Below are 27348 nucleotides of genomic sequence, written 5' to 3'. Positions count from 1 at the left end.
TAATGTCCTAACACGGAGTCTAGGAAAAACCTGTGAACCAAATAAGCAGAATGGCACCCGTGCATGAAGTGTTAAAATAAATACCGTTCTAGAATGCCTGCGGAGGCATTTTACTCCTTAATAATGCATTATGCACGTGTTAGAAAATTTTACTCCGAAATTTAATAACATAGAACGTAACAAGGAATATCTCCAAACGGAGTTTTCTTAGAGGGTGAGAGGTTCTTTAATAAGACCTAATGATTAAAATTAACCGGACTGCTAGCGAGGAATCGAGAGTGGGAATAAAATAAAAGCGAAATAAATTCTAAGATAACGAAAAAGTGGTACAGAAAGCTAATGTCCTAACACGGAGTCTAGGAAAAACCTGTGAACCAAATAAGCAGAATGGCACCCGTGCATGAAGTGTTAAAATAAATACCGTTCTAGAATGCCTGCGGAGGCATTTTACTCCTTAATAATGCATTATGCACGTGTTAGAAAATTTTACTCCGAAATTTAATAACATAGAACGTAACAAGGAATATCTCCAAACGGAGTTTTCTTAGAGGGTGAGAGGTTCTTTAATAAGACCTAATGATTAAAATTAACCGGACTGCTAGCGAGGAATCGAGAGTGGGAATAAAATAAAAGCGAAATAAATTCTAAGATAACGAAAAAGTGGTACAGAAAGCTAATGTCCTAACACGGAGTCTAGGAAAAACCTGTGAACCAAATAAGCAGAATGGCACCCGTGCATGAAGTGTTAAAATAAATACCGTTCTAGAATGCCTGCGGAGGCATTTTACTCCTTAATAATGCATTATGCACGTGTTAGAAAATTTTACTCCGAAATTTAATAACATAGAACGTAACAAGGAATATCTCCAAACGGAGTTTTCTTAGAGGGTGAGAGGTTCTTTAATAAGACCTAATGATTAAAATTAACCGGACTGCTAGCGAGGAATCGAGAGTGGGAATAAAATAAAATCGAAATAAATTCTAAGATAACGAAAAAGTGGTACAGAAAGCTAATGTCCTAACACGGAGTCTAGGAAAAACCTGTGAACCAAATAAGCATCCCGGGTATAAGTCACTTGTTTCAACCATTGGAGGATTGCATCAGAACAGATTTTATTCCAGCAATCTTGGGTAAGAACGTATCAGACTTGGACCGCTCCATATTTGCATTGCCAGTCAGACATGGTGGCCTAGGCATCTCCAACCCAGTTGAAAACTGCAATAGAGAATTCACAGCCTCAGTCTCCATCACAAAAGACCTCACAGACCTGATTATCAACCAGCAAAACACCCTTGAACATTACAACATGTCAATTCAAAATGACACTATAAAAAGTCTCAAGGCAATCAAGGAGAAACACTTATTTGAATATTTACGGTTAGCAAATCAATAGAGGACAGTGTAAGAGATCCCAACCTAAAGAGATCTCTCCAGTTCATCAAAGAGAAAGGTTCAGGATGTTGGCTTACTGCACTTCCATTGAAGAGATTTGGCTACTCCCTGAACAAGATTGAGTTCCGTGATGCTCTGTACTTGCGTTATGGTTGGGAGATCCCTAACACCCCATTTCACTGTGCTTGTGGAGAGAGAAATAATGTGAATCACACACTTATATGCAAGAAAGGTGGCTATGTTTCTATGAGACACATCAACATCCGCGATCTAAATGCAGAGCTGCAGCGTGAAGTATGCAGAGATGTAGTGACTGAGCCAGCATTGATACCCCTTGATAATGAAGAAATTGTTGGTACCAATGCTGATAGAGCTGCACCTGATGTATCCTCACGAGGTCTCTGGAGCACATTTGAACGAACATTCTTTGATGTCTGTGTTACCCACCCCAACTCACCCACATATGACAAAAAAGATATGGAACAGATCTATAAAGCTCATGAAATGAGGAAAATGAAAAAGTACAACAACAGAATCATCCAGGTGGAAAAAGGCACCTTTACTCCACTTATATACTCAACAAATGGCGGATGGGGTCCACAAGCCACAAGATACCACAAGAGACTCGCTGAAAAACTATCCCAGAAGAGAGGAGAAGACTATGCGGCTATTATGTGTTACATGCGCACCAGGATTAGATTCTCAATCCTCAGGAGCACCCTGATAGCGGTCAGGGGTGAGAGAGGGAGACGGCAATCGTATACATTGCCAGTCAGTGTAACTTCGTTTAACTTGATACCTGCTATCAAGTTAGGACTATGAATGTTTCTAGACACTATCCTTTTGATATTGAGATATTGGTATCTCAGATCACGTGTGCATCTTTCCTTTTTTTACGACACAGTAATTTATTGACACTCACAGCTATAATTTTAATCATTGAATCAGTATTTTTATCTGTGCTCTGCGAATGCATCACATGAATCAGTTTTTTAATCTATTAACTTATTACACATTTGTGCTCTGCTTTAGCATCACTTGACTATTTTAAAAAAATTGTTTGTTCAGGCCATGACCTTATAGTCAGCCAATTGGCCATTGCTATATTATGTGTATATTGTTTGAATATTCTTTTCTATAATACACATTATTTGAATGCACTTTAAACAACGTTTATCCATCGATTTAGCTGTTTCGAGTGTATGTATTTGGTTAAAGATTTTAAATGTGTTCGCTTTCTTATCTTTTAGATCTATTACTTCAGTTCATTAACTTAGGCCCTCCATGATCTGATATAGTCTTTACTCTTTGTGTATGTCAGAGGGAAATGAAACTCAAATTTTGCCCCAAATCTTTTCCTTGTGTTGGCTGCGTGTGTGTAATATATTTACAGAATGACCACATATAATTCAAACTTGTATTATATTATTATTAAATCTAAAATAGCTAATAATTTAATAAATTATTAACAGGCCCCTTAACGTGGGCAATAATATATGCTTTATAAATTATATAAACAAATTGCAGTCTATTTTTCCAATGTTGTTAAGTGTCTCTTTAGATCTGTTTTGGTGTTTTGTGGGAGTTCCCACATTTGTTGGTTGAGAATGCTCAATAAAGCAGTCAAGCATACATGATGCTTGACTGCTTTATTGACCCGGACAGGCACCGGGGGCAGACATCCCAACACCAGTGCGTTGGGACATAGTGTTGGTCTGCTTCAGGACGTGTTAGATCCTAGAGAAGCCGCCATCCCCTCTACTGCTTTAGCTCAGCGGCAGCATGAGCCCTGGTTTCCTGCCACATTGGTACCTCTGAAAGTACAGAAAAGTGGTGGATTTCGGGGTCCAGGATCCTCCCTCTTTAATCTTTACGGTGGTGTTATTTCTCTGAGATGTTTGCAGAGTCTTTATTTTATGATCTTTCTAGTTTAGTTGGATAAATCCTGGAGAGCATCATTTTGACCCCAAAGAAATTCGACTCTTCTAATGAATGCTTTTTGTGTGCTGCTTTTTGTTAACACTTCATCTAGATAGGAATGTGAGTCAGCCCCACCCAGCTCTTCTTTTAGCTGCAGGTAACTGGTGTCTTGCACCTCCAGACACAATAGGAGCTGGTGTACAGGAGAATCATCGAAGCTGTTGCAGAAACGACAGGCCTCACCACTGTCACCACCCATGATCTTTTGGATATTCGCAAAGAGTGGTGAGCTGCCGTGAATGTAGTCCATTATTCGGCTGTCCAGATTTTTACTCGTGTTGTGCCCGAATAAGAAGTTGTTTTTGTCTAGGAGCAGCCCACTGTTTTTGATCTTTGTGATCACACCAAGTATCTTGGTCTCCTTGTTGTTACTGACAGTTCTGCATTGCAGATTTGTTTCGATGCTGTCAATCCAGATCTTATTTTTGTAGCTCATTATGTCTGCCTGAGTGTAATAGGCCAGATCCTTGAAATGTTGCTGCGTTAGGTCTATCATTCTGGTTCCGTGTGACTTATTTTCTTTCCAAAGGAAGTACTTTTTCAGTGACATTGTTAAGACATGAAAGCTTGGTATTCTGCTTTCGTCAACTTGGTAGAGTGTAGCTGAGAGGTTGTCACCTTGTGTGAGTACTTTGCACATGAATTTAACCGAAAGAGCTTCGAGTTGCACATCCAGTGGTGGGAGGCGGAGAGCAAGTTCGGTTAATTCCCTTTGTGGATTCAGGACTGATCCAGATATTTTTAGAATGATTTTATTCCAGAAGCTTTTAAATTGATTGAGACACTTGTGAAGCCAAATAGGTGCTGCGTAGAACAGTTTAGTGAGGACCATTGTTTTAAGGAGGAGAGTGAGGCTGTAAACGTTTAGACCGTAGTTGCGGTTAGTTGATTTTGTTATTAATCCCCACTTTCTTTTGCATTCTTTAAGTTTTTGAGACGCATGTTTCTTGAAATTGAGGTCTTCATCTACTATTACCCCAAGGACCTTTGTGCTTTGGACGTAGTTGATGCTTTTCCCATTAATACATAATTCTGCAGGTTTCTGTTCTTCAGTATAAGCTGCAGTTTTCAAGATTATGGCCTCCGTTTTATTCGTATCACAGTTCACTACTAGCTTGTTCTTGATGCACCACTTGCTGAGGTGGTCACAAACCATCTGCATTTTTTCATGGCATCCGGAGATGTTCTCAAAGGAAATCATTGTATTATAATTATTGGTCTCCTGGAAATTAAGGTAACACAACTAAAATTCATCTGTATCATAAGTTAACAATAACATATATCAGCACTTCAAAGAACAAAACTTTTCGTTTCATTGAATTAAAGTAAATTTTTGGTCCCATATCATTATCAGCTAGGTATAAACTATGTATTAAAGGTCATGCAACATCTTAGAAATAACTGTCACCAAGATGCAGTTAGGTCTAACTGGTTAGACCTAACTGCATCTTGGTGACAGTACTCTATTTTATTTTAACTGTAATCTGAGCCATATAAAAAGATCTTCACACCAAATACTGTGCAAACAACCACAAAAGCGCGTAGATGATGTAGGTATTGCACTATTCTGATATTATCGTCTGAAGCAGGAGAAATCAGGAGAAATCAGGAGAAAGCAGCGTGTTCTTCGAGCAATAAGACATAAAATCCCCGTTGAATTGTACAGTTTTTGCGTTGACTCCTCGAACCGTCACTGAAGGAAAGAAAATATGATAAATGACAATGAAAAAAGAAAGGTTAAAAAGTTGTTCTACTGACTGGTACTAACTATGTTGATTCTGTTGACCTCAACACAGTTAACTTCAAGAGTACCACAAAAGACATTGCAGAATTTGTTGAAACATTGTGGGCAGAATTTAAAGGCACAAAAATACAGATTACAAACATTTCACCTAGAGCTGTTACTAATAAGAATAATATAATCCAGGGACTGAATCGATACTTGAAAAATGTGTTATATAAGCATGGGCTATTGTACATAAACACATAACAAGACAATAAGTAAGGAATTGTCAAGCTTGGTAAGTGACGTTAATCTGGCAAATAAGTAAATCGCTTGTGCTAAACTTCAGTAAATCTTATAATCCAAGGTTATTAACATGAATCATAACAGAATTACTAATTCCTCTGGTTTAAAATGTTAGATCAGCCCAAATTTCTAATTGCTCAACGCGCGGCGGGTCATACAACGTATGACAAGTTATATCAAGTCAAAATATTCCCCAAAATAAGTTAAAGACGATTCCCGATCGAGAACGTTTTGGTAGAAAAAGTTTGTCAAGTTACATAAATATCATTGGAAATGCAATTTTATGGATAAAATCAATAAAGCTTACAAGTAAATCCCAAAACAAAGTAACACACCCAACAATGGTTGAGATGTGATACATCCAAGCAGTCTAAGTCCACAATAATATCATGAGCTAATCTAAAAGTAGCTCCAATGTTCATGTAACCAGACAGGTCCTACCAATCCAAAGAGTTAAGTAGGTTTCCATTCAGTCAGTAGTAAACAGTGTCTAGCACTGGTCGTCCTAAGAGGGACTCCCCATTTATTACAGGCCTGGGTAAGGCCGCGTACATACCAATGGATAGAGCATTGGCCGTCTAATATAGGGACTAGACTACCCAGCTAGGCGTGGGTGGGCCCTGTAGAAATACATATCTTCCTTCTTAGCTTGAGGTCATCATTATTCACACATTCACTGCAGATTTGGGCGAATTTTGGATCTCTGGAGCAGTTTAGGATAGCCAAGTGTGGAGTACCCAGATCTTCCAGACTGGAGACCTCGTTACAAACACTGAGAAGATATGAGGCTTGGTCCCTAAGGTCTTCGTCAACATGACCACAACTAGTCAGTATATGAATTGCAGTTTGTTCTTCATGACCACAGGAGCAATAGGGAGATGGCCATTTCAGTATGTCAAGGATAAAAAGAAATGAGTTTAGAAGATTGTTTTTGTAAAACAAGCTCATAACTAGAACCTCAGTTTCTCTGCTAGTATGATGAGGGAACTTCAGGGGGTGGTAGACACCATGGGAATTTGAGACCAGCCCTCCATTTGTAACTGGTTCTTAATAGATTCCTGCCATACGGATTCAGTGAATTGTTTGATAGAGACCTTGGTGTAATGGCAGGCTTTCCTAGAGAGCTCGAACAATTTCGAGGCATCATTCAGTCCAATTATTATTGCATCACCTGGCAGGACAGAGTCAGCATGTACTTCCACCTTCCACTTTAGAAATTTCAGCACATCCCGCATGTGGCCCAGAATTTTTGTGTTTCCGGATTCTATCTCTCTGCATATGAAGTCATGGTGTACATCGATATGTATACTACTGAATACCTTCAGGTAGTGCTTCACCGATAGTATTCTGTTTGTAACCCGGAGTGGGGGTATTCCCAAGATGACCTCTAGTATGGCATTTTGAACATTGAAGACTGCTCCCACAGCAGATTTTGCAACCTTGTACCAAAGTTTGTTCAGTTCCAGCATGTTGGCATTAGTTTGCCAGATAAACGAGCCATAGAAGAGGGAGGAATATGTAATAGTGAAACGACAATGGGGTCACGACGTGATACAAGTTCAAGCCATTTAAAGTTTCACATACAACATAGTTGATTCACGATGTCAATCCTTCGCATCTCGCCGCATGGTTACGAGAAGCATTGGTTGCGAGAAGCATTATTGGATGCGCGCTACAAACAACATAGCCATGTGTATACGCGTACTGCGTGACGCGCTTGTTTCGGCGGTCGCGCGCTACTGCAAGCGAGAGGGCTCTGGTTAGAGCAACGCTACTGCAAGCGAGAGGGCTCTGGTTAGAGCAACGCTACTGCAAGCGAGAGGGCTCTGGTTAGAGCAAATTTAAAGTGACTTTGTTGCTTTTCGCGATAATGCTTTTGTGGTTAAGAGAAGCATTATTTGATGCACTGAGCAGCCCAGGCCCAGTATAGTTTGACCATTGTTAATGGTCTGGCCCGGCGCGCGCTACTTCGTAGCACTTGCCATCAGGCCATAATATTTTGAAAAGAAAGCGGCGCGCGCTACTTCGAAGAAATTTAGATGAGTAACCTCCGTCAAAGTATAGTGCATTGCGCTAAAAAGCGAATCACAAACCATGAACATTGCATTATCAATTATGTACATTATGTACATGTACAGTACATAAGTGATAAGAACTTAGAATTTGATGAAGTATGGGTTTTCTGTTCACATAGCCATGTGTCTACGCGTACTGCGTGACGCGCTTGTTTCACAACTGCAAGCGAGAGGGCTCTGGTTAGAGCAAGGTTTTCTGAGAAAGTTATTATTTGATATTTATATAATATTGTAGTTAGTTAGTAGTTAGTAGGTGACGGGAGCTTCTAAGCTTTCCGTAGTGCCCCCAACCTGCTTTCAGATATGGGGGTCATATATGTCTTCAGTTTTGAGTTTCCACCCGGTGAACCTGGTCGGCGAGCCCCCAGGTTTCAACTGCGCATAATAATATAGCCGCGCGGGTAATAAATCCCGGGTTGGCTTCTCGTGTATTCGGTAGTGTGGCCGACCCCACTACTCTGCTGCGCGTTGCCGTGTTGGGGTGCTATCCCGGCGCGCGCGCCGGAGCTAGCCCTTCTCCCCGGCCTCTGCGCACTTCGGCTATTTCGCTATATAAGAATTGAAATCTGCGTTCGTTTTGCGTACTGTATGTTTGGTCAGATAATTATTTGTAAAGAATCAGAGTTGCCATGCCGCTCGCCCGAGCGTTTGGAGTTTTTAGGAGCCAGTCCAGACACTTGCCTGGATTGCATCGCAATAGCTCCGTATCGACTCCTTACGCCCGAGTAAGTTGTTATATCCTATATACTCTGTAAGTTTCACGTTAGCGTCTGAGGTACCAGTCCAGACTATGTGTCTGGTTCGCATCGCGAAGGTCCCACAGTGACGCTTTGCGCTTAACTCAAGATGTGAGTACGATGAGATTGTAATTTTATTGTATGACTGCAACTTGGAGATGGGTGATGAGGATTAGAAAATGTATCGTTTCCAGTACCGAGAGGTTGGAACTAAGGGAGCCAGCCTGGACTCTTGTCCAGATTGCATCGCAATAGCCCCTTGTCGACCCTCGCTCTCGTTCCTGGTAACGGTGTGTGGTTACTATGGTAACAGTGTGTAGTTGCTATGGTAACAGTGTGTAGTTGCTATGGTAACAGTGTGTAGTAGCCATGGTAACAGTGTGTAGTTGCTATGGTAACAGTGTGTAGTTGCTATAGTATCAGTACGTAGTTACTGGTAGCAGTGTTTAGTTGCTAGGTAGTGATTTGGAGTTGCTACGGTAAACGTGTGTGGTTGCTATGTTAAGAGTGTGTAGTTTCTATGGCAACATTGAATGGTTGCTGTGGTAACAATTTAGAGTTCTTCTTCGTTGACAAATTCTAGTAAAGTCGTTTCAAATGATTAACATCGTTTAAATGAATAACATCGTTTAAATGAATACCATCGTTTAAATGAATAAAACTGAATAAAAAGTTGAAACAATAGATAATAAAATTACCCGCCATGCGCGCTACCAGAGTAGCTAGCGCGCAAAACGTATTAAAGGATTGACAGCGAGATCATTAACACATACTGTGCTCAAATGGCGTTCGCACGTTACGTAAAATATAGGAAAAATTTAATATAGCAATCTCAATTCGAACCAAGATAACGCTGATTGGATGAATCAATCATTCATTGATAAGCCAGTGTGTGCTACACTCATATCGTTTCATCTACACACTAAGTAATCACTAATCTATAATGATGAAGTAGTGGCAGAAAAGTCATGCCTTGTAACATGATCAGGTTTGACAGCGGTGCATTTGATGGCTGAAGATTACTTCGGTGAGTCTGTTTGAGAGGTTGTGCTATTAGAGTGGAATTTACCAGGTGTAGGAGCTGCGCCTTGAGGGAAGAATGTAACCAGTTTTGGAAAACTGTCGCCCTGTCGTGTGGTAATATTTTAATTCTGTGAAAGCATGGTTCGAGGTAAAATTTATAAACAAGTAAGTAAAGTGAATCAATTTTACACGCTAAAACTTTATATAAACATGGGCTTTTAAGGGAAATAGATCATGTTAGGTCTGATATGTCTGGCCGGAGGCCTTTCTCTTTGATATGTGGTGTATGGCCATGGGCCGTTCTCTTTTGTATGATGTGGAGGATGAGAATTTCAATAGGTATATAATATTTCATGTTATATTACAAATGACGAGATCAATTTCTTGCCTGTAGACACGGATTAGTAGATGGGTTGGTCGAGGGGGGTATAATGCATGTCTGACTGCAAATCTCAGTTAGACAACTCTGATTTCAGGAACTTGGATAGAGAGTTGAGCTTTGTCTTAATAAGAGACGTGATGTCTGATGTTGGCATTCTTGTAATCTGTGCGAATGTCTAGGGAGACATGAGCTGTATCCATCAGACTTATCCTTGGTTCAGAGCAGTATCTGTTGTCCTGCATTGTGGCTGAGTAGCTGTCTGTCTGTTTGGCTTTGATTTCCGTAGATATTTAAGCCTGTTCCTGGGAATCTAGGGGTGTTAGTATACACACAAGGGGGTGGAACGAATGTTAGTTTATAATTATAGTTTAGCAGCCAATACGGAGGCAAGTAACGATCGAGAAAACAAGATGTGTTCTAAACGCCGTCAAAAACCGAAAGATGATGCAAAAAGTGTGTCTAGTCAACAAACAGAAGGACTGTAACTGAGACCCTGGTTCTATGAATGCTGACGATCTACAATATGCAGTAGAGTGAGACAGAATACAAATGAAAGAACAGAGCAATAGAATTATAACAAGAAACTTAGCCTGTAGAGTAAAACGGCTGAGAATTCCAGCACTCATATCAGAGAGTGTCCCCATTTCTGTTGGTGCTGACTTCCCAGAGAAGCAGCAGAGTCGTACTTTATCAGAGTTGCTTGTACCAGAGCGGTTGATATCAGTCTTCGTTAAGTTGAGGGGCTACTGATGATTTCTTGCTTCTATCCTGCTTCTGTTAGTTTATAATTTTAGTTTAGCCTGGAAGCTAAGAGGGGATTAGTAAACACGCAATAGTATGGTACACTGCTGCCAGCTGACTCACCAGCAACAATGCATGTCCAAAGGGGAGGCAGAGGGAGAGATATCACCGACAACCTGGGTGACAGGCCACCGACAGTGCACCCACCTCTGTAGGTCTGAGGGCGACAGGTCAAGAACCAGGTGAGACTAGTAATCAAACAGAAAAGGGACCGAACTGCTAAGGTGATTGAGTGAGTGAGATGCTGCATTGCTACTGGCTGACTCGCCAGCAACAATGCAAGTCCAAGAAGAAAAAAGGAGAGACACTGTCCGTTATCTGGGTGAGCCACCACCGACAGTGCTCCCACTTCTGTGGGGCTGAGGGTGTTGGCTCCAAGAACCAGCCGTGAGCGAACAGCGCCTGTCCCCCTCTATGGTTAACTTGAGAGTAACAGGACTGTGCCATTCTCCAGGCCAATCCGTTCAGTAACCAGCTGACCCAGCACCACCTCTAATGGAAGATGTGGTTCGGATTGGACTTCGCTAGGATTTGTCAGTTTTTCTGTAGACACTAATGCTCCCTCGAGGAAAGACATGAGCCCCGGCGAAACTGACCAAAAACGTGGCAGGGATTCTCACCCTACTATAATATTGTATATGAATACGTTTTTCAAAGAAATGAGTTTTTAGTCTTTTTTTAAACAAGACAATATTGGTCGATGTTTTCAATTTATAAGGACAAAGGAAGCTGATTCCAAACGGAGGGATCGCAGTAACTAAAACTAAAACTTTCCGTTTTACTATAATTTGAAACAGGAGGAACATAATGAATAAATAAAACTGTAAATTTTAAAAATTCAGGAGACATTTATTCCCTTTCTCTTGGCAATACACGGATTTTTATGTGAATATATCACATGAGTGATGAGGAATATGGCTAGAGCATCAGAGCATGTATATAGTAATGACTTTCATAGTTTCAAGTAATTCAGTTAAAGCTGAGCCGAGTTATCAGTAAAAGTCGCTTGGTCGTATTTTTTGTGTCACCCTGTCCAATAATATACATTATTTAATTTGTATAATTTCCCTCAGCGATGAGATCTCTTAGTAGAATGAGTTATGGATCAATTAATGCCAGCACTACCAATATCAGTCTGATTGGATCATTAGATTTGGTTGGGCAATGCCTACCAAAGGAAAGGTTTGCTTCTGGAGTAACTAATGAAATGCTATGTTTGCTTTGTGACTTGGTTTCATGTGACCCTGTGTACATTTTATGCTGTCCAACGAAATATTACTGTTTCAAATGTTTAGTTGGTGACAGAAAGGCCTGCAGAACAATCATTTGCCTCTCCTGTCAAATTCCACAAGTTGTAAAAGCTATTACTAGAAATGATACCCTGCGAAATGCCACATATGCTCTGAACACAATTGTGTGTGAATTTGCTGTCTCAGGATGTTCAGTCTATAGCTCTGTTGACACCATAAATAATCATGTTGATAGCTGCCCTTATCAACCTTCCCCATGTATAAATGCAGGGTGTAATCAAATTTGTCTTCTGAAGGACTGGGAATGGCATTACAAAGTAGAGTGTCCAAAGCGTCAAACTCGCTGCAATGGAAGCTGTCGTTCGCTCTTACATGCTCATGAAATAGACATACATGACTGTGATAATGTTTTAAGAGATTTTAAATCTTACCAAAAGGAAGAGCTAAACCTAATGTGTCGATTATTTAAGGACGATACTGAAGTCCCTACTGAAGACAGTTCTTTGGAAGATCGTGTTTATAATTGGCATGATCAGAGAGAGGAGGACCGCCTTGCTGCATCAATGTCTGCTATGAAGCACCAACTCATTATGTTGAATGAAGATGATGAAGTTCATGACTCCTTGGGGAAGGTCATCCACCATGGAAAATGGAGATGTAGTTCTCTGGAATGTGCAATTCCTTACGAAAAACATGATTTTAACAGAGAACATCAAGATGACGGAAAGAGACATATTTTCTTTTGGGACTGCTGTTTAAATGACAAAAACGATACTACTAAGTGTGATGTGTTTTAGTATCAAAGTAAAGATAATGATATTAAAATTCTTGTTTGTAATTCTAAATTTGCAGTAAAATTTAACAGTAGACAGACTTAAAATAATCAACAAAAGATAGTTAAGTTAATTGATTACCTTGTTTCTTTTGCTTAAAAGAATTGGTCAATAACCTTGCAAAAACTCATTTGTGCAAGTGATCTATAAAAAATCATGTTCTCTATAATCAATAACATGGGATATGGTTTAATATATTGGAAGCACTTTTCAGTTTTTTCACAGGGGCATGTCAATTACAATGATAAATATCCGAAAAACCAAAAGATTATTCTTGGATCCACTTGAATGAATGCTTCAATGGAGTCAGATTTGAAGCTTTATCTTGATTGCATTCTAAGGCCAACCAGCAAAGAGTCACAAAGACAATCTCTATGTGCATTAGCGGATCTACTCTCTACCAATGGTGATTAATAATGCAGGGATCGATAGGAATTTTCATTTTCGAAATTATTTATCGAAATTTAAAACAAAATGTTTAAAATGATGACATACATTTAGGATTTCACGGCCGAGTATGGTAAAATTCGTCCCTTTTTTGCGTGAGCAGAATTTATGCGTACTGTATGATTACTGTTTAACAGAGACATTGTTAACTTACAAGGTGATTTAAAAGCAGCATTTCGGGAAGATAAAGGATTGCTCTCGCTAACAAAGCTACTTTTGACTGAGGAAGAGGTTTCGTTCCAGCAAACCACCATGTACACCCTTAGCTGCGCAGTAGATTCTTGTGGCAAGTATATTAGAGACTTGAATACTCGTGTCAATTCTATAATGAATCTTTGAAATATCAATAATACATATCAAATCTGCCTTACTTGATTATAACATAATTCAAATATGTATTATGTAAGTTATCGTTTTATTCGATAAGATATGTTGTTATTGTGCTTATATAATTAATAAAAAGCAAGGGTAAATCTTTTATCTATCAATACACAGTCTGATGATTTCATTTCAGTTTCATCTCAAAACGTTTTGATTCATAAAGGGATAATTAGTCTGCTTTCTAGTCATCTAAAGAAAGGTCCCCTATCCCCGCTGTTTCAGTCATCTGTTTGTTTGCTGAGTTTTCTCAGCCAGGGTAATTCCCTTGGACAAAACCAGTCCAGACAGAAGGGAATTATCAAACATCTCGTCTCATGCCTTAGGTTTGCTTCTTATACAACGATTTGGAACCATTGATTTGCTTTGATTGATGCTAAGTTTTAAGTAGTGAATAAGGGTTTATTTGAAAATCGAACATTCACTTTTCCCGTTGGGCCGTTGCAGTCCACTGGGAATGTTCGATGGTTAAATAGCTAAGATAACTTAAATAAACTGCTTTCTCTCTACCAGAAATTCCAGTCCAGTTACCCAAGAAAATGTTCCCGTGTGGAATTCCTGTCTGACATGTCTTTCCTCTTTAGTCAACAATCCTCGGAACTGTGAGTGTTTAAAAAAAGTAGTAGATGAGTTCGAAAAGGGGCAATGTACAGTTTAAAGTTTGAACAATGAACATCCCTGTTAATTTTTCTTGTCTTTAATCAGCAAAAAACCCCTAGAAATTAGTTTTCTTAACTAGTAATTGTATAATATCGAAATGTTACACTTCGTCCTCCAGTAACATCTCTCATGAGGATTGAAGATGTATTATACTATAAACTACCAGTTAACGCAAGCGAAACTTATTTTCAGCATTAAATCAAGAAGCTTGTATGGAAGTGATACCATTTTGTCTTTATATCCTACTAAAGAATTCTCATGCTAAAGATCTGGTGATTTCAATCTCTAATTTCTTGAGACTCTGTCTTTCAGACAACGGTAAGTTTAGGCGTAGAATTGCAAACATTTTGTGTCCTAATTTTAAGTCGACCAATTAAAAAAATTAAAATTACTGTCACCGATAATGATAGTTCCCAATATTTTTCACAGTGCTTTCAAGATGTGCGATATTAAGGGGGCAGGGGGGGTCTTTATGAAATTTCTCTCGAAATTGATTTTATAGTTCATTCTGATAGAGAAGGGAGTGATATCTATCAGCTGCTTTTGGTCTCATGGAAAAATATTATTCCTAGCCGAAGTTATCGCCGGTGTCAAAGGTCAGCGCTCATGTGTAATTGTATTGCGGTTAATCGTGCGCCCTGAAAATCGACCTCTTTTTTGGACGATTTTTTCAGGTCCAAGATTTTCAAAATCGAATACAAAATTTTCTCAGGCCTATCTTAAAATTCTGATCGAATGGAATCTTCTAAATGGTCCTTAGAACATATCCTTAAAGTTTCAAGGTGATTGCTCAAAAAATGTAGGAGAAGATAGAATTTTAGACTCGATTTTCAAGGCGCGCGATTGAAAATCGCTCGCGCAATACAATTACACATGAACGCTGACCTTTGACCAGCAATAAATTCGGCTAGGAACAATATGTTTCCATGGGACCAAAAGCAGCAGATAGATATCACTCCCCTCTATCAGAAACAACTATAAAATCAATTTCGAGAGAAATTTCATAAAGACCCCCCTCCTGCCCCTTTAAAATGATTATTATCTAAAAATATTGCAGGATCAAACCAGGAAAAATTTTTCAAGATAGGAGGTCTTAAAATCTGTCTTGATATGTTAAAAGGATGTCAAGATAACAGAACCGCTTGGTGCGTCATCTCTTTAATCAACTCAGCACCAAAAGGTTATTTATACCATGACTTATTTAATAAATAAGTAATTATAATAACTTATTTAGCAAATAAATGGAATGAATGAATCATGGTGACCGGTTTATCATCTCGGTAGCCTGTCCTTCCTGGTTCTTAGCTCTCCACTCACTTGTGCACTGGCTGCTGTAACTTGTTTTATTTTCAAAGCTTAAAATGGTCCAGTTGAAAAACTCTAGTGCATGCATTTTCAGGGATCTTGCTTTCTCCAGATATCCAAGTTTCGTGTGTGCCCCTCCTATTGCACTGGATCTCTAAGGGAACTAATGAACAGATACCTAATGGGCTTCAAGCATTAAGCACAGCTATTGATAACAATAAAGAGGCTAGGTATGTCGTTCTTTTCGATGCAGGATTAAGGATTAAGTATTCTTTACCCTCTTTATAGTGCTTGTATATTTAGTGATACAAGATATTTACAAATTTTACATTAGATAACAAAGTTATTCTAATAATAGATTAACTTTGAACGGTTCACAGAGCGGCACTCGTAGCAGATAGAAATGGTATGTCAAGTATCATTAGATGTATGGAGAACTGTGATGAAAACACTAGAAAAACTGCGAAACTACTTCTTCAGTCAATGTTCACAACTTCTACAGGTAAAAGACACATTTTCTACTTAACAACCACAGCAAAATGAATACATTTTTTGTTCAAATGAACCTTTGAACGAACTTAATATTATTGTATTGTATTTCAGGTGAAAAAAGTGAAGGGTCACATTCGAACGAACTTAATACTATTGTATTTATTTCAGGCGAAAAGAGTGAAGGGTCTGATAGCGACCTTGAGTCCGCCAGCCATGAAATAACAAAACAGTATGGAAATAAGAGTGAGGGTTCAAATGTCAAATCAAACAAGGTGGGCGTGCAAAGAAAGCAGCAGATAAAAGACCTGAAGAAGCGGACTGTCGTAGTGAAAAGCAGCGGAAGTTGGGCTGTACCTACATACGAGAGAGGAACTGAAAGAAAGAGGTGCTACAAAAGGTCTATCAGAGAAACGCCTAGAAGATCTGAACCTGGGAGCATGTCAGGGGTGAGTATATCTTTTTCCCTACCCTTTGTAAAAAGATAGTACGGAATGAGAATTTGGGTTCGGATACTACATGAAGTGGCTAATCATTATAACTGTTTCGACCATACTTTACAAAATTGATAATCATATTAATGTTCTACAATGCCTATTTCAGAAGAGAGCTAAAAGCTACAGTCCAATAACACCCCAGCCCACCCCTGCCCCGGGAGTAGAAAGAGAGTTTGGCCCTGTATCCCCCCACGGGAAGCGACAACTCACAACACACAACAGGGAGCAACAACTCACAACACAACCCACAATCATAGCCTCCATAGTATCACGGACAGTTGAAGACAAGATGAGCGAGTTCCTACAACGATTCGAACAAGTCATATCAACCACAGCTGCAGGTTCCATCGCGTCCTGTTCTGCTTCCATTGTACCAATAACGCCAACTGATAATCCTCACGTTAATAAAACATGTCACCAAACATCTGGAGTTGACAAAAGTACTGATAGAATCGTAAATGAATCTGTTCATGAATTATCTACTCAGAAAAGGTCTGATTCGGCCCTAACAACGTTAAAGTTGGAGTCAGGGAGAAGATTTAGTCGTGATGTTGATGAGATGAGTGTTATCACTGATATCAGTCAGGTCACTTTATTTAATGACTTCTTCGACTTGAACCCTCTGTTGGTGCCATCGTGTAGAAATAGCAGATTTATTGAAATAGATGATTCGATTTCCCAATATGACAATTCAACGTCGAATGACAATGTAACGTCGCATGACAATGTAACGTCTCGCAACTTTAAAATGGCCAGAAGATCAGACGGAGATTCAGGATTTGGACATTCTAGTAAAATATCAATACCTGGTAATTCATCCATGCCCATTTCATCGGACGGTCCAAAAGAAAACCTTTCTCAAAGATTTATGAAGATGCATAGGTAAATTAATTTCTCATCGATTGCCCTTTCGGCAAAGACAATAGGGTAAAATGTAGGTAAATCCTCGATTAACACCAGGACCTGCATTTTGACCGTGTATTTTAACAAAACTAATCTGTGTTATGCATTTAACATCGGTTGCGTACAAAGCAAGTTGTATAATAGTAGGCACGTTTAATTCATTAATAATCAGTCCTCAAAAGAATAATTATAATATTACTTCTCAGTGATAAATCAAATTGCAGACTTGGTGAAAACTTAGATGGATACGCAGATGATCAGGATCAACATTCAGTAAGTGTTGAATAAGAAATGAGTCCAGTGCTATCATAATTACATAATAAGTAATCAACTGAAGTCTCAGACCTCAGTTAAAAATAGGCTATAAGAAAAGCCGCTCTCGTCTTGTCACAAATGTCACAAGTTTACAGATTTATACTGGAAACGTAAGGCGCGGTACTTCATTGTTATAGAAAATATCCTGTAAGACATTTACTATAGCATAAAATTCACGCGCGCAGAGTTAGAACGCATGCTTATAAAGATTAAATTGTTGACTACCTCTGCGAGCTATTGCCTATTATAAGATTGTTTTGGATTACAAATTAATTCAGACTTTCTTGGAGACTGATTGAGTTTACAACTCCATATTGGAAGGTAAAACTTGCAAATAATTTAAATGTATCGTCTATACGTAATTAATGTGTCCCACGAGTGTACACACTACTGCACACAGCACGTCGTGCTGTGCTTCATACTGCATACGCAAATTTATACGCATAATTAGTAGGATATATACGCATACGGCATAATTACAGGATTATTAACTAGCTTGCTGCTCTATCATGTGTGCAGAATGTGCTGTAGTTTGTATTTGTACCTTATAGATACTTCGCAACTTCGAAAATAAATTCAGTATAGGCACATTTTATAGGATTTTTACCTTTGGATCCCGATTATGATGAAAAGCAAAATACCAAAATGTGAAAATTTCACCATTTTGGTAGCCGGGCTAAAGTAGTGGATGTCCTTGCTGTACGGCAAGTTAAACAAGGAACTGAAACTACTAGGTTCCGTACAGACTCAACTCTGCACCCATGTCAATATGTTCATTATATGCAAGCCTCTTGATTTATACCCATAGGGAAAAAATCAATAAATAAATAAACCCATACTTAATTCCTAGGATAAAATTACAAACCAAAGATTAAAAATTTGTTTGAAATTGTCTCCAATCGTCTTCGTCCTGCCTTATAGTTATACAGCTAAACTTGATGCAGCAACTTTACATCGTCTCCTACTTCTTCACTGTTCCCGGGTTTTTTATCAGCCTCCTGGGGTGCTTCATTTTGAGGTTCAGGCAGGACAGGTTTTACCTCATCAGGTTTTACCTCATCAGGTTTTACCTCATCAGGATTTACCTCATCACCAGCTTCTGAACCCTCTAGCTCCTCAATCATCTCCTCGACCTCATTTTCTTTCTGCTTCACGATTATAGTAAACTCGGGTGTCATGGTGAAGTTGGTGCCCTCTTTCACCCTATACTTGGCAGGCAAGAAAGGTTCTCCGAGTAATTCCTTGTTGTATTCCTTCCATAGTTCCTCGTATTCTCTCTCTGTTTCAACCCTGACCATCTTCAACATCAGTGATCTAAAACCCTTGCTTGACTCCATCTGCTGTTGCCTCCGGGTGCTAGGAGACATAGACCCAGCTACTGCAGATAATAAAGTAGTGATGGCTCCCAAAGTGGCTGGTATGTAATGGGTGATAGGAAGAAGGGTTGAGAGGGTCGTCATCGCAGAAAGCACGATCAAAGATAGACTCATAATGTTATGGGTGCTGTCCCAATATTGTGCCACTTTGCCGTGCGAGTCAGCTTTGGCTTTTGTCATGTTGACGAATGATGACCAGTTTTCGGAGATGCCCATAACTGCTGGCTGTTGAAATAGGTCCTAGAGCTGAAGGGTGAAAATTAGTGATAAGCAAAGTGGAAAAATTTGAATTTATCATATAAAAAATCAAAGTTTCTTCAAGCAAAAGCGATGCGGGCTTTGTAGCGTTGTAATATAAGTTCAAATTATATGGAGATGGAGTAAGGCTATCTATATATTATGGAAAATGGGAATAGCTAAAACTAATTGAGTAATAGCCTCAGAAATACATCCGGCATAAAAAACAAAACTCAACTGAAAATATTCACTAATGTACGTGGTGTATTCGACCATGATATTTCTGAAAGTGAGCGATATATGAATGTAGCCGTATGTAAATCTGTCAACACGTCAGTCTGAGGGGAATATTTGCCAATGTCGGGTGCAAAAATCCACCCACGTACTTGACTTTCTAGCTGTTTCGCAGTTAAAGCAAACTCGGTTGTAGCGCAGTCTTCGTTATCCTTGACTTTGTACTTGCTTACTTGTAATTGTGGTGTAGAAAGGGTTCAGTAATCATATTTTTGGTGTATTCCCTAATCCCTCCATAATTCCTCGTATTTTCTCTGTAGGGCTAAGCGCCTATAATTACGTCCATTCACGTTATGTCCGTCCATTTAATGTCCACTCGAATTAAAGTCCAAACTAAACTCCAACTGTCCATGACAAAGGCATGTTGCCGAAACGTCGACAACTAATTTGTTTTGAAACAGTGAGTGGAGACTCTCACTTCGTCACCAACTATCATCAAAATATAAACTCCAATATGGTGAAAAAACAGTCAACAGTCAACTTAGGTCAACTGTATTAATATTATTGTGTTGCGCCGATAATTATGACCGTCCTCGTAATGTACGCTCAAATAAGGTGGTTAATAATAGTGTTGTTCATAAAGTGTCACGTATGTTTGTTGTATACAGTATACACAAAATTGATATGAGTACACACTGCACAACAGTTAGACTGTAGAAACTGTGAAACAGAAAGCTGACAAAATTAAAAGCGTATCACAACGAAATTAAACTAGATAGAATGTAGCACTGGGACGGGAATAAAAGAATAAAGGAAATTTATATCATTATATCTGGATATTGGGCAATGTTTATTATATTATAAGAAATACAATTCGCAGACGTATGATATGAGCATAACATTGTTTTGGTAGTAGATATAAATCGATAATTGTCTAAAGAGTTTAGAAAAGTCGCTTTTGGATATTTTGATTTATTTTCCATATGTAAGTTGTTTTGGTGAGCAGAAATTTAAAAATCTAAAGATTTTCGAATTTCAAACAAAACATTGAATCATCCTCAGGCAGTACCATTCACAGAACAAGAAGTAGCAAATCTCTGCCTCGGTGTTCAACTCTACGGTAGATCTTGGTCTCTCATCATTGCTCGGTTTCAATTTCATTCTTCTAGGACACCAGCTCAACTACGTAGAAAGTACAGCCGAATAAAGGTTACAAATTTAATCTATTTAAAACATTATTTATAAAACCGCAATGGGGCCTGAAAATGAATTGATTCATCATGTTATCCTACTGCTACCTGAGGTGTATGTGGTGCGTGGCGATACTTGTTGGAGCTTGACAACACGTTTAATGGTCTAGGTTATAAAAACTATTACACAGTGGCAGTTAAGTGAATTATCAGTAATTTCAGAAGTTTCTGGATGAAAGAAAAGCAAGCAAGTCTAGTCGGAGCTCACCTGATAGTCAGACCATTAAAAAGATGCGCGTGTAAACTGTATTAACACGGCCTGAACCTGTCTTAAATTCGAAAGAATTTTACGTAAAAAAACCAAATAATCCGCCGAAGTAAGAACTAAATGGTTTTCAGCGAGGTGATCACATTAGCACCTTATAAATTCTCTGTTGAAAGTACAAGCGAATTGTTTATTATGATGAATAACGATGTTTCACGTTTGACAATTTTCTGAATTTTATTTACTTGTATTGGGATGAACCATGATACATTGAAGTTTTGAGAAGGTATATCATTATGTTGTTATTAATATTACTTTTCATTATGTTGTAGGCAACAAACACACGTGTGTACATTTTTAAAGTCCCGATTTTTGCGCTTCCTATGGTGGTAAATTAACATTATCGGCTATATGGGCATCGAAACGGTAACACAACATCTGTCCGACAGCGACATCTGTCCGACAGCACTATTTTCTTGTGTTTGAAATGATATCTCAAATTTGGCACATAGAAATTCACCCAAACTTACTTTATTATTAATATTATCCATCCAATAACCACCATACTTTATGGAAAGTTTCAAGAAAATCGTACGGTAGGATCCGATATAAACTATTGTCCGAATAACCTATTTTCTGAGTCGGACAGATGTCGCTGTCGGACAGATGTCGCCCAATCCATAGAAACGATAGGCTCACGCTAATTAACAACGTTTAACTGGTTTACTTACAAATTGTAAAGCAGTGCAAATGTCCCGATAACTGAGCTCATGTCGATCCTCCATGTCATTTTTGAATGCTTGACAAGGATGAGTTGGTTCTTTGGTTGAAGACGAATCGCAAGATCATAAACAAATTGTTAAAAAAGGCTGATTCTTACATAACGTGTTTTTTTCAACTTTCTTCTCAATTTTCATCATTTGGTAGACTTTTTTTAAGAAATGAAACGAGAAATTTTCAAAAAATGCGAATTGTGGCCATACTTAGGACCGGCCTAATATACAATAAAAGGCCGGAAAGATGAGGGCCAATAACTACAAAGTAATCGCACTTTAAAATAAGCAGAAATCTTTACATTAAAACTTTCGGAAACAGAATTAATTTCTTACATATTTGTGTCTTCAATCTTCACTGAAAAGAAAAAGTATCAGTATGTTATATCTGTGTAACTATGTACTGACTATCAGTATCCGTATCTGCCATATACCATTTGCTATTATTATAACAAATTTGGATCTCTTGGTGTGAATCTTTGAAAAGGAGGCTCGTCAAGGATTGAAAAATTAACAAAAATAATCAACTAAAACATTGGCAGGATATATTTTTATGATTCTGAGCTTTCTACTTGGTCGGCTTAAGATAAAACTAAAAGTCTCTTATTTCTTTTTATCGAGCTACCCTTCACTTTTCTGATATCGTTGGTTCTGCAGGCTTCGCAGGTGTTGCCGGCTTCGCTGGTGTTTCAGCTTTTGTTGGTGTTGCAGGCTTCGCGGGTGTTGCAGGTTTTGCTGGTGTTTCAGCCTTCGCAGGTGTTGCAGGCTTCGATGGTGTTTCAGCCTTTGCGGGTGTTGCAGGTTTCGCTGGTGTTGCAGGTTTCGCGGGTGTTGCAGGCTTCGCTGGTGTTTCAGCCTTCGCAGGTGTTGCAGGCTTCGCTGGTGTTTCAGTCTTCGCGGGTGTTGCAGGCTTCGATGGTGTTTCAGCCTTCGCAGGTGTTGCAGGTTTCGCGGGTGTTGCAGCCTTTGCAGGTGTTGCAGGCTGCGCGGGTGTTGCAGGTTTTGCTGGTGTTTCAGCCTTCGCAGGTGTTGCAGGCTTCGATGGTGTTTCAGCCTTTGCAGGTGTTGCAGGCTTCGCGGGTGTTGCAGCCTTTGCAGGTGTTGCAGGCTTCACAGGAGTTGCTGGTTTACTTTTATCCTGGTTATTGAATAATGTTAATAATATTATTTCAAACCAATTTAAATTATCCTACGACACGACACGACACGACACGACACGACACGACACGACACGACACGACACGACACGACACGACACGACACGACACGACACGACACGACACGACACGACACTATATTACTATTAGGGCCAGAAAAATAATAGAACCCCAAACTATAAATGCTCTCTAAATATAAAATATGCTCTTTAAATATTTTCCAGATACTCTTTACATACTATCTTCATCCTCTCTCAGTCTAACTGCTGTTTCAATCGCAGGTGGGACATCCGCAGTCCACACTCATTTTCAACCAACAAACACTTCAGTGACTTAACCCACTGCACTGGCAGTATAAAACTGCAAAACGCGCACTTTAATTAATCGTTAATGATTGTCAAATGTAAGTCCGCAAACCAATAGGAACTTAAAAAACGGCAGCGTTTCTAAAACCGTTTTAAAGTTAAAACGATAAGTTATACAGTAAGCAGCTCTTTAATATGTTACTTACAAAGTTTAGATCGAAGTTCAAATTTAGGAAATATACCCTCGGCCTCTGGTAATGGAGAGTTTTGAATCATAATAATATGATGGTTGTTTTTGTACAGCTACATTACAGACACTGATATATTAATATACAGCGGTACGAATAACCTAACAAACCCTACAAGTCCAGTTCTTATACCATTACCAACACAAAAAAAAACATTCAGCACCTTCTATTATGAAACTACATTAACCGTCCTAGTGCCATACAACTACATGTACAGTTGACCAATCTGCACAATAAATAAGACAAATCTAAATACAATTTTACAACTTGGGAGCTATATTGCCCACCTTGGGAAGAGATGAAAGAGCTTGGTTTTTATGATAAGGTTAAAGGTTACATTAAAAGAATGGGGGCGTGTTAAAGCTTATACAGTGCACAAAGCACCTTCACGGTTTAATGTTGTGACGTCACTGCTTGAGAATGTGACATCACGGCTTAGGGAGTGCGACTTCACGGCTAAGGTAGTGTGGCATCACGCGAGGGTAATGGAGCTACACTTACGAAAACTAGATGCCTCACAAACACGTCTGGAGATCCACAATAAAACTTGCCTCCTTTTTTGGCTTTGGTGAGGAGGGTGGTTTGGGAGTGAGCACTTTTTCGACAGGAGTAGCTGCTTTCTTTGCGGGTGTAGCTGGTTTTGCGGCTGGAGTGGCAGATTTCTGGGCTGGAGTAGCTGGTTTCTCAGCAGGAGTGGCTGGTTTTGCAGCAGGAGTGGCAGATTTCTGGGCTGGAGTTACTGGTTTTGCAGCAGGAGTGGCTGGTTTTTCAGCAGGTTTTGCTGCAGGAGTAGCTGGTTTTGCAGCAGGAGTGGCTGGTTTTTCAGCAGGTTTTGCTGCAGGAGTAGCTGGTTTTGCAGCAGGAGTGGCTGGTTTCGCAGCAGGAGTGGCTGGTTTTTCAGCAGGTTTTGCTGCAGGAGTAGCTGGTTTCGCAGCAGGAGTGGCTGGTTTTTCAGCAGGTTTTGCTGCAGGAGTAGCTGGTTTTGCAGCAGGAGTGGCTGGTTTTTCAGCAGGTTTTGCTGCAGGAGTAGCTGGTTTTGCAGCAGGAGTGGCTGGTTTCGCAGCAGGAGTGGCTGGTTTTTCAGCAGGTTTTGCTGCAGGAGTAGCTGGTTTCGTAGCAGGAGTGGCTGGTTTTTCAGCTGGTTTTGCTGCAGGAGTAGATGGTTTTGCAGCAGGAGTGGCTGGTTTTTCAGCAGGTTTTGCTGCAGGAGTGGCTGGTTTTTCAGCAGGTTTTGCTGCAGGAGTAGATGGTTTTGCAGCAGGAGTAGCTGATTTTGCAGCTGGAGTGGCTGGTTTTTCAGCAGGTTTTGCTGCAGGAGTAGATGGTTTTGCAGCAGGAGTGACTGGTTTTTCAGCAGGTTTTGCTGCAGGAGTAGCTGGTTTTGCAGCAGGAGTGGCTGGTTTTTCAGCAGGTTTTGCTGCAGGAGTAGCTGGTTTTGCAGCAGGAGTGGCTGGTTTCGCAGCAGGAGTGGCTGGTTTTTCAGCTGGTTTTGCTGCAGGAGTAGATGGTTTCGCAGCAGGAGTGGCTGGTTTTTCAACAGGTTTTGCTGCAGGAGTAGCTGGTTTCGCAGCAGGAGTGGCTGGTTTTTCAGCAGGTTTTGCTGCAGGAGTAGCTGGTTTTGCAGCAGGAGTGGCTGGTTTTTCAACAGGTTTTGCTGCAGGAGTAGCTGGTTTTGCAGCAGGAGTGGCTGGTTTTGCAGCAGGAGTGGCTGGTTTTTCAACAGGTTTTGCTGCAGGAGTAGCTGGTTTTGCAGCAGGAGTAGATGGTTTTGCAGCAGGAGTGACTGGTTTTTCAGCAAGTTTTGCTGCAGGAGTAGCTGGTTTCGCAGCAGGAGTAGCTGGTTTCGCAGCAGGAGTAGCTGGTTTTTCGGCAGGTTTTGCAGTAGGAGTAGCTGGTTTTGCAGCAGGAGTGGCTGGCTTCTCAGCAGGTTTTGCTGAAGGAGTAGCTGGTTTTTCAGCAGGTTTTGCAGCAGGAGTGACTGGTTTCTCAGCAGGTTTTGCTGCAGGAGTAGCTGGTTTTGCAGCAGGAGTGGCTGGTTTTTCAGCAGGTTTTGCTGCAGGAGTAGCTGATTTTGCAGCAGGAGTGGCTGGCTTCTCAGCAGGTTTTGCTGCAGGAGTAGCTGGTTTTTCAGCAGGTTTTGCAGCAGGAGTAGGTGGTTTTTCAGCAGGAGTAGCAGGTTTTGCAGCAGGAGTAGCTGGTTTTGCAGCAGGAGTGGCAGATTTCTGGGCTGGGGTTGCTGGTTTTTCAGCAGGTTTTTCAGCAGGTGTTGCTGGTTTTGCAGCAGGAGTAGCCGATTTTTCGGCTGGAGTAGCTGGTTTTTCAGCAGGAGTGGCAGCTTTTTGAGCAGGCGTTGCTGGTTTTGCAGCAGGAGTAGCAGATTTTTCGGCTGGTGTTGCTGGTTTTTCAGCAGGAGTGGCAGATTTCTGGGCAGGAGTAGCTGGTTTTTCAGCTGGAGTGGCAGATTTGGCTGGGGTTGCTGGTTTTGCAGCAGGAGTAGCAGATTTTTCGGCTGGTGTAGCTGGTTTTTCTGCAGGAGTGACAGATTTCTGGGCAGGCGTTGCTGGTTTTTCAGCAGGAGTAGCCGATTTTTCGGCTGGGGTAGCTGGTTTTTCAGAAGGTGTGGCAGATTTCTGGGCAGGAGTAGCTGATTTTTCAGCTGGAGTGGCAGATTTGGCTGGGGTAGCTGGTTTTTCAGCAGGAGTAGCCGGTTTCTGGGCTGGAGTAGCTGGTTTTGCAGCAGGAGTGGCTGGTTTTTCAGCTGGTGTAGCAGATTTCTGGGCTGGCGTGGCTGGTTTTTCGGCAGGAGTGGCAGATTTCTTGGTTGGTGAAGCCGGTTTTTCAGCGGGAGTAGCAGATTTCTTTGCTGGTGTAGCTGGTTTTTCAGAAGGTGTAACCGATTTCTTTACAGGAGAAGCAGGTTTTTCAGCGGGAGTAGCAGATTTCTTAGGAGTATCTGGTTTGGGGGATGCTGCTTTTTTGCTAATCGGTGTGACTGATTTGGTAACAGGTGTGACTGATTTGGTAACAGGCGTGACTGATACTGCGATTGGAGTCTTTGAAGCGGCCCTGGACGATCTAGTTGGACTAGCAGAGGCTTGCACCACACCCTTGTTTTGGTCAATGGCAGGCAATTTGAGCGAATCGGCTGTGGGCTCTCTAGATACCTCTTCATTATCACTCTCAAACTCTTCCTCATACTGATGGAGGCAACGAGTCACGCCAAAGTCAGGCCAGAAATTTCTTACCGTTTCACGGTGAACAAAAGAAGAAAACTGCAACTTTCTAACTGAACATTCTAAAAATAATCTTAGAAAAAATTATGATAAAAAGGAGAACATACCTCATCTTCAGAATCCCTCTCTTCTGCTGCAGTGGTTGCTCTAGCGTGACTTGAAGCCTGCCATAATATGACAGTCAGGCTTTCTTAAAACTGTGTCTTACAAAATACGAATCATTAGTTTAAAAGTTATCTCTATTAGATGGCTGGTTGAAGGAATCATACGTTCAATTATTTAAAAGTGGCACTTACTGCTCTGGATGGCTGTTTGCTAGCCTGCCTCCTCTCTGCCTCTTGCAGTTGATACCAATCGTCTGAATATTTTCGGACACTCTTCATAAACCGCTTAGTCTCCATCCAACTTTCTTCCTGCAATTTTGTTACAATTATAACAAGTCAAGAACTTTCTCCAATACTGTATTCTGACCCTTAATTAATATGAGAAAGGGTCAACTGGAACCGGAAAAAAATAAACATCGAAAGTGATAAGAAATGGAGCCGTGAACTAGAGAATGACTGGAGAGTGGAGACTTGCAATTAATATAATAATCATTCGATCCAATAATTTTTATTAACTTTAGGTACATATTTTAAACCTTATAACTTTATAATAATATACCCATTTTTTGGCGCTGTACTGTGGCTGCTTTGCTTGGATACGTGCCAAGATTTTCTGATTTTCCAACGTCACTCGGATGAGCTCCCTTGTTCTCTTGGTCTTGTTCAAACTGAGGTTAGTAAAAACGTTAGAAGATATCCTGTATCTGTGACTATTGGTCATGGAATTAT

At 40.2% G+C, this 27348-nt stretch overlaps 3 protein-coding genes across 6 annotated transcripts in view; 1 reads left to right on the top strand and 2 right to left on the bottom strand.

The window, feature by feature from the left end:
* Positions 1-12711: 12711 nt before the first annotated feature.
* LOC134816547 (uncharacterized) lies at positions 12712-21133 on the top strand. Of its 2 annotated transcripts, none has more exons than XM_063825441.1 (13): positions 12712-12909; positions 13108-13236; positions 13465-13654; positions 13842-13930; positions 14181-14306; positions 15046-15168; positions 15388-15523; positions 15674-15795; positions 15954-16231; positions 16386-17161; positions 17389-17455; positions 20407-20553; positions 20757-21133. In XM_063825441.1, exons 1-13 carry the CDS (start codon positions 12792-12794, stop codon positions 20835-20837), a joined length of 2382 nt encoding a protein of 793 aa, XP_063681511.1. In that variant the 5' UTR covers positions 12712-12791; the 3' UTR covers positions 20838-21133. The 2 variants fall into 2 exon arrangements, with proteins under 2 accessions (XP_063681511.1, XP_063681512.1); XM_063825442.1 differs by having other exon boundaries at positions 12727-12909; positions 16389-17161.
* Positions 18100-19118, bottom strand: LOC134817262 (uncharacterized). Of its 2 annotated transcripts, XM_063826403.1 has the most exons (2): positions 18583-19118; positions 18100-18552 (listed from the first exon to the last, which is right to left on the bottom strand). In XM_063826403.1, the coding sequence occupies exons 1-2, from the start codon at positions 19087-19089 to the stop codon at positions 18427-18429; spliced, it is 633 nt and encodes a 210-aa protein (XP_063682473.1). In that variant the 5' UTR covers positions 19090-19118; the 3' UTR covers positions 18100-18426. The 2 variants fall into 2 exon arrangements, with proteins under 2 accessions (XP_063682473.1, XP_063682472.1); XM_063826402.1 differs by having other exon boundaries at positions 18100-19118.
* Positions 21134-21753: 620 nt separating the features above from the next.
* The window catches only part of LOC134816293 (ice-structuring glycoprotein-like), a 29531-nt gene continuing 23936 nt past the window's right edge, over positions 21754-27348 (bottom strand). For both annotated transcript variants that reach the window (XM_063825069.1, XM_063825070.1), the window contains 5 exons: positions 27179-27287; positions 26812-26928; positions 26623-26679; positions 23834-26479; positions 21754-22710 (listed from right to left, as the gene is read on the bottom strand). In XM_063825069.1, coding sequence (XP_063681139.1) covers positions 22201-22710; positions 23834-26479; positions 26623-26679; positions 26812-26928; positions 27179-27287 — 3439 coding nt within the window. In that variant the 3' untranslated portion in view covers positions 21754-22200. The remainder of the gene's footprint in view (positions 22711-23833; positions 26480-26622; positions 26680-26811; positions 26929-27178; positions 27288-27348) is intronic.

Source organism: Bolinopsis microptera, chromosome 6 (assembly GCF_026151205.1).
Source record: "Bolinopsis microptera isolate Bmic1 chromosome 6, MBARI_Bmic_1.0, whole genome shotgun sequence".
Taxonomy (NCBI): domain Eukaryota; kingdom Metazoa; phylum Ctenophora; class Tentaculata; order Lobata; family Bolinopsidae; genus Bolinopsis; species Bolinopsis microptera.
Note: the sequence above shows the minus strand (reverse complement) of the source record. Positions and strands in the feature narration are given on the sequence as shown.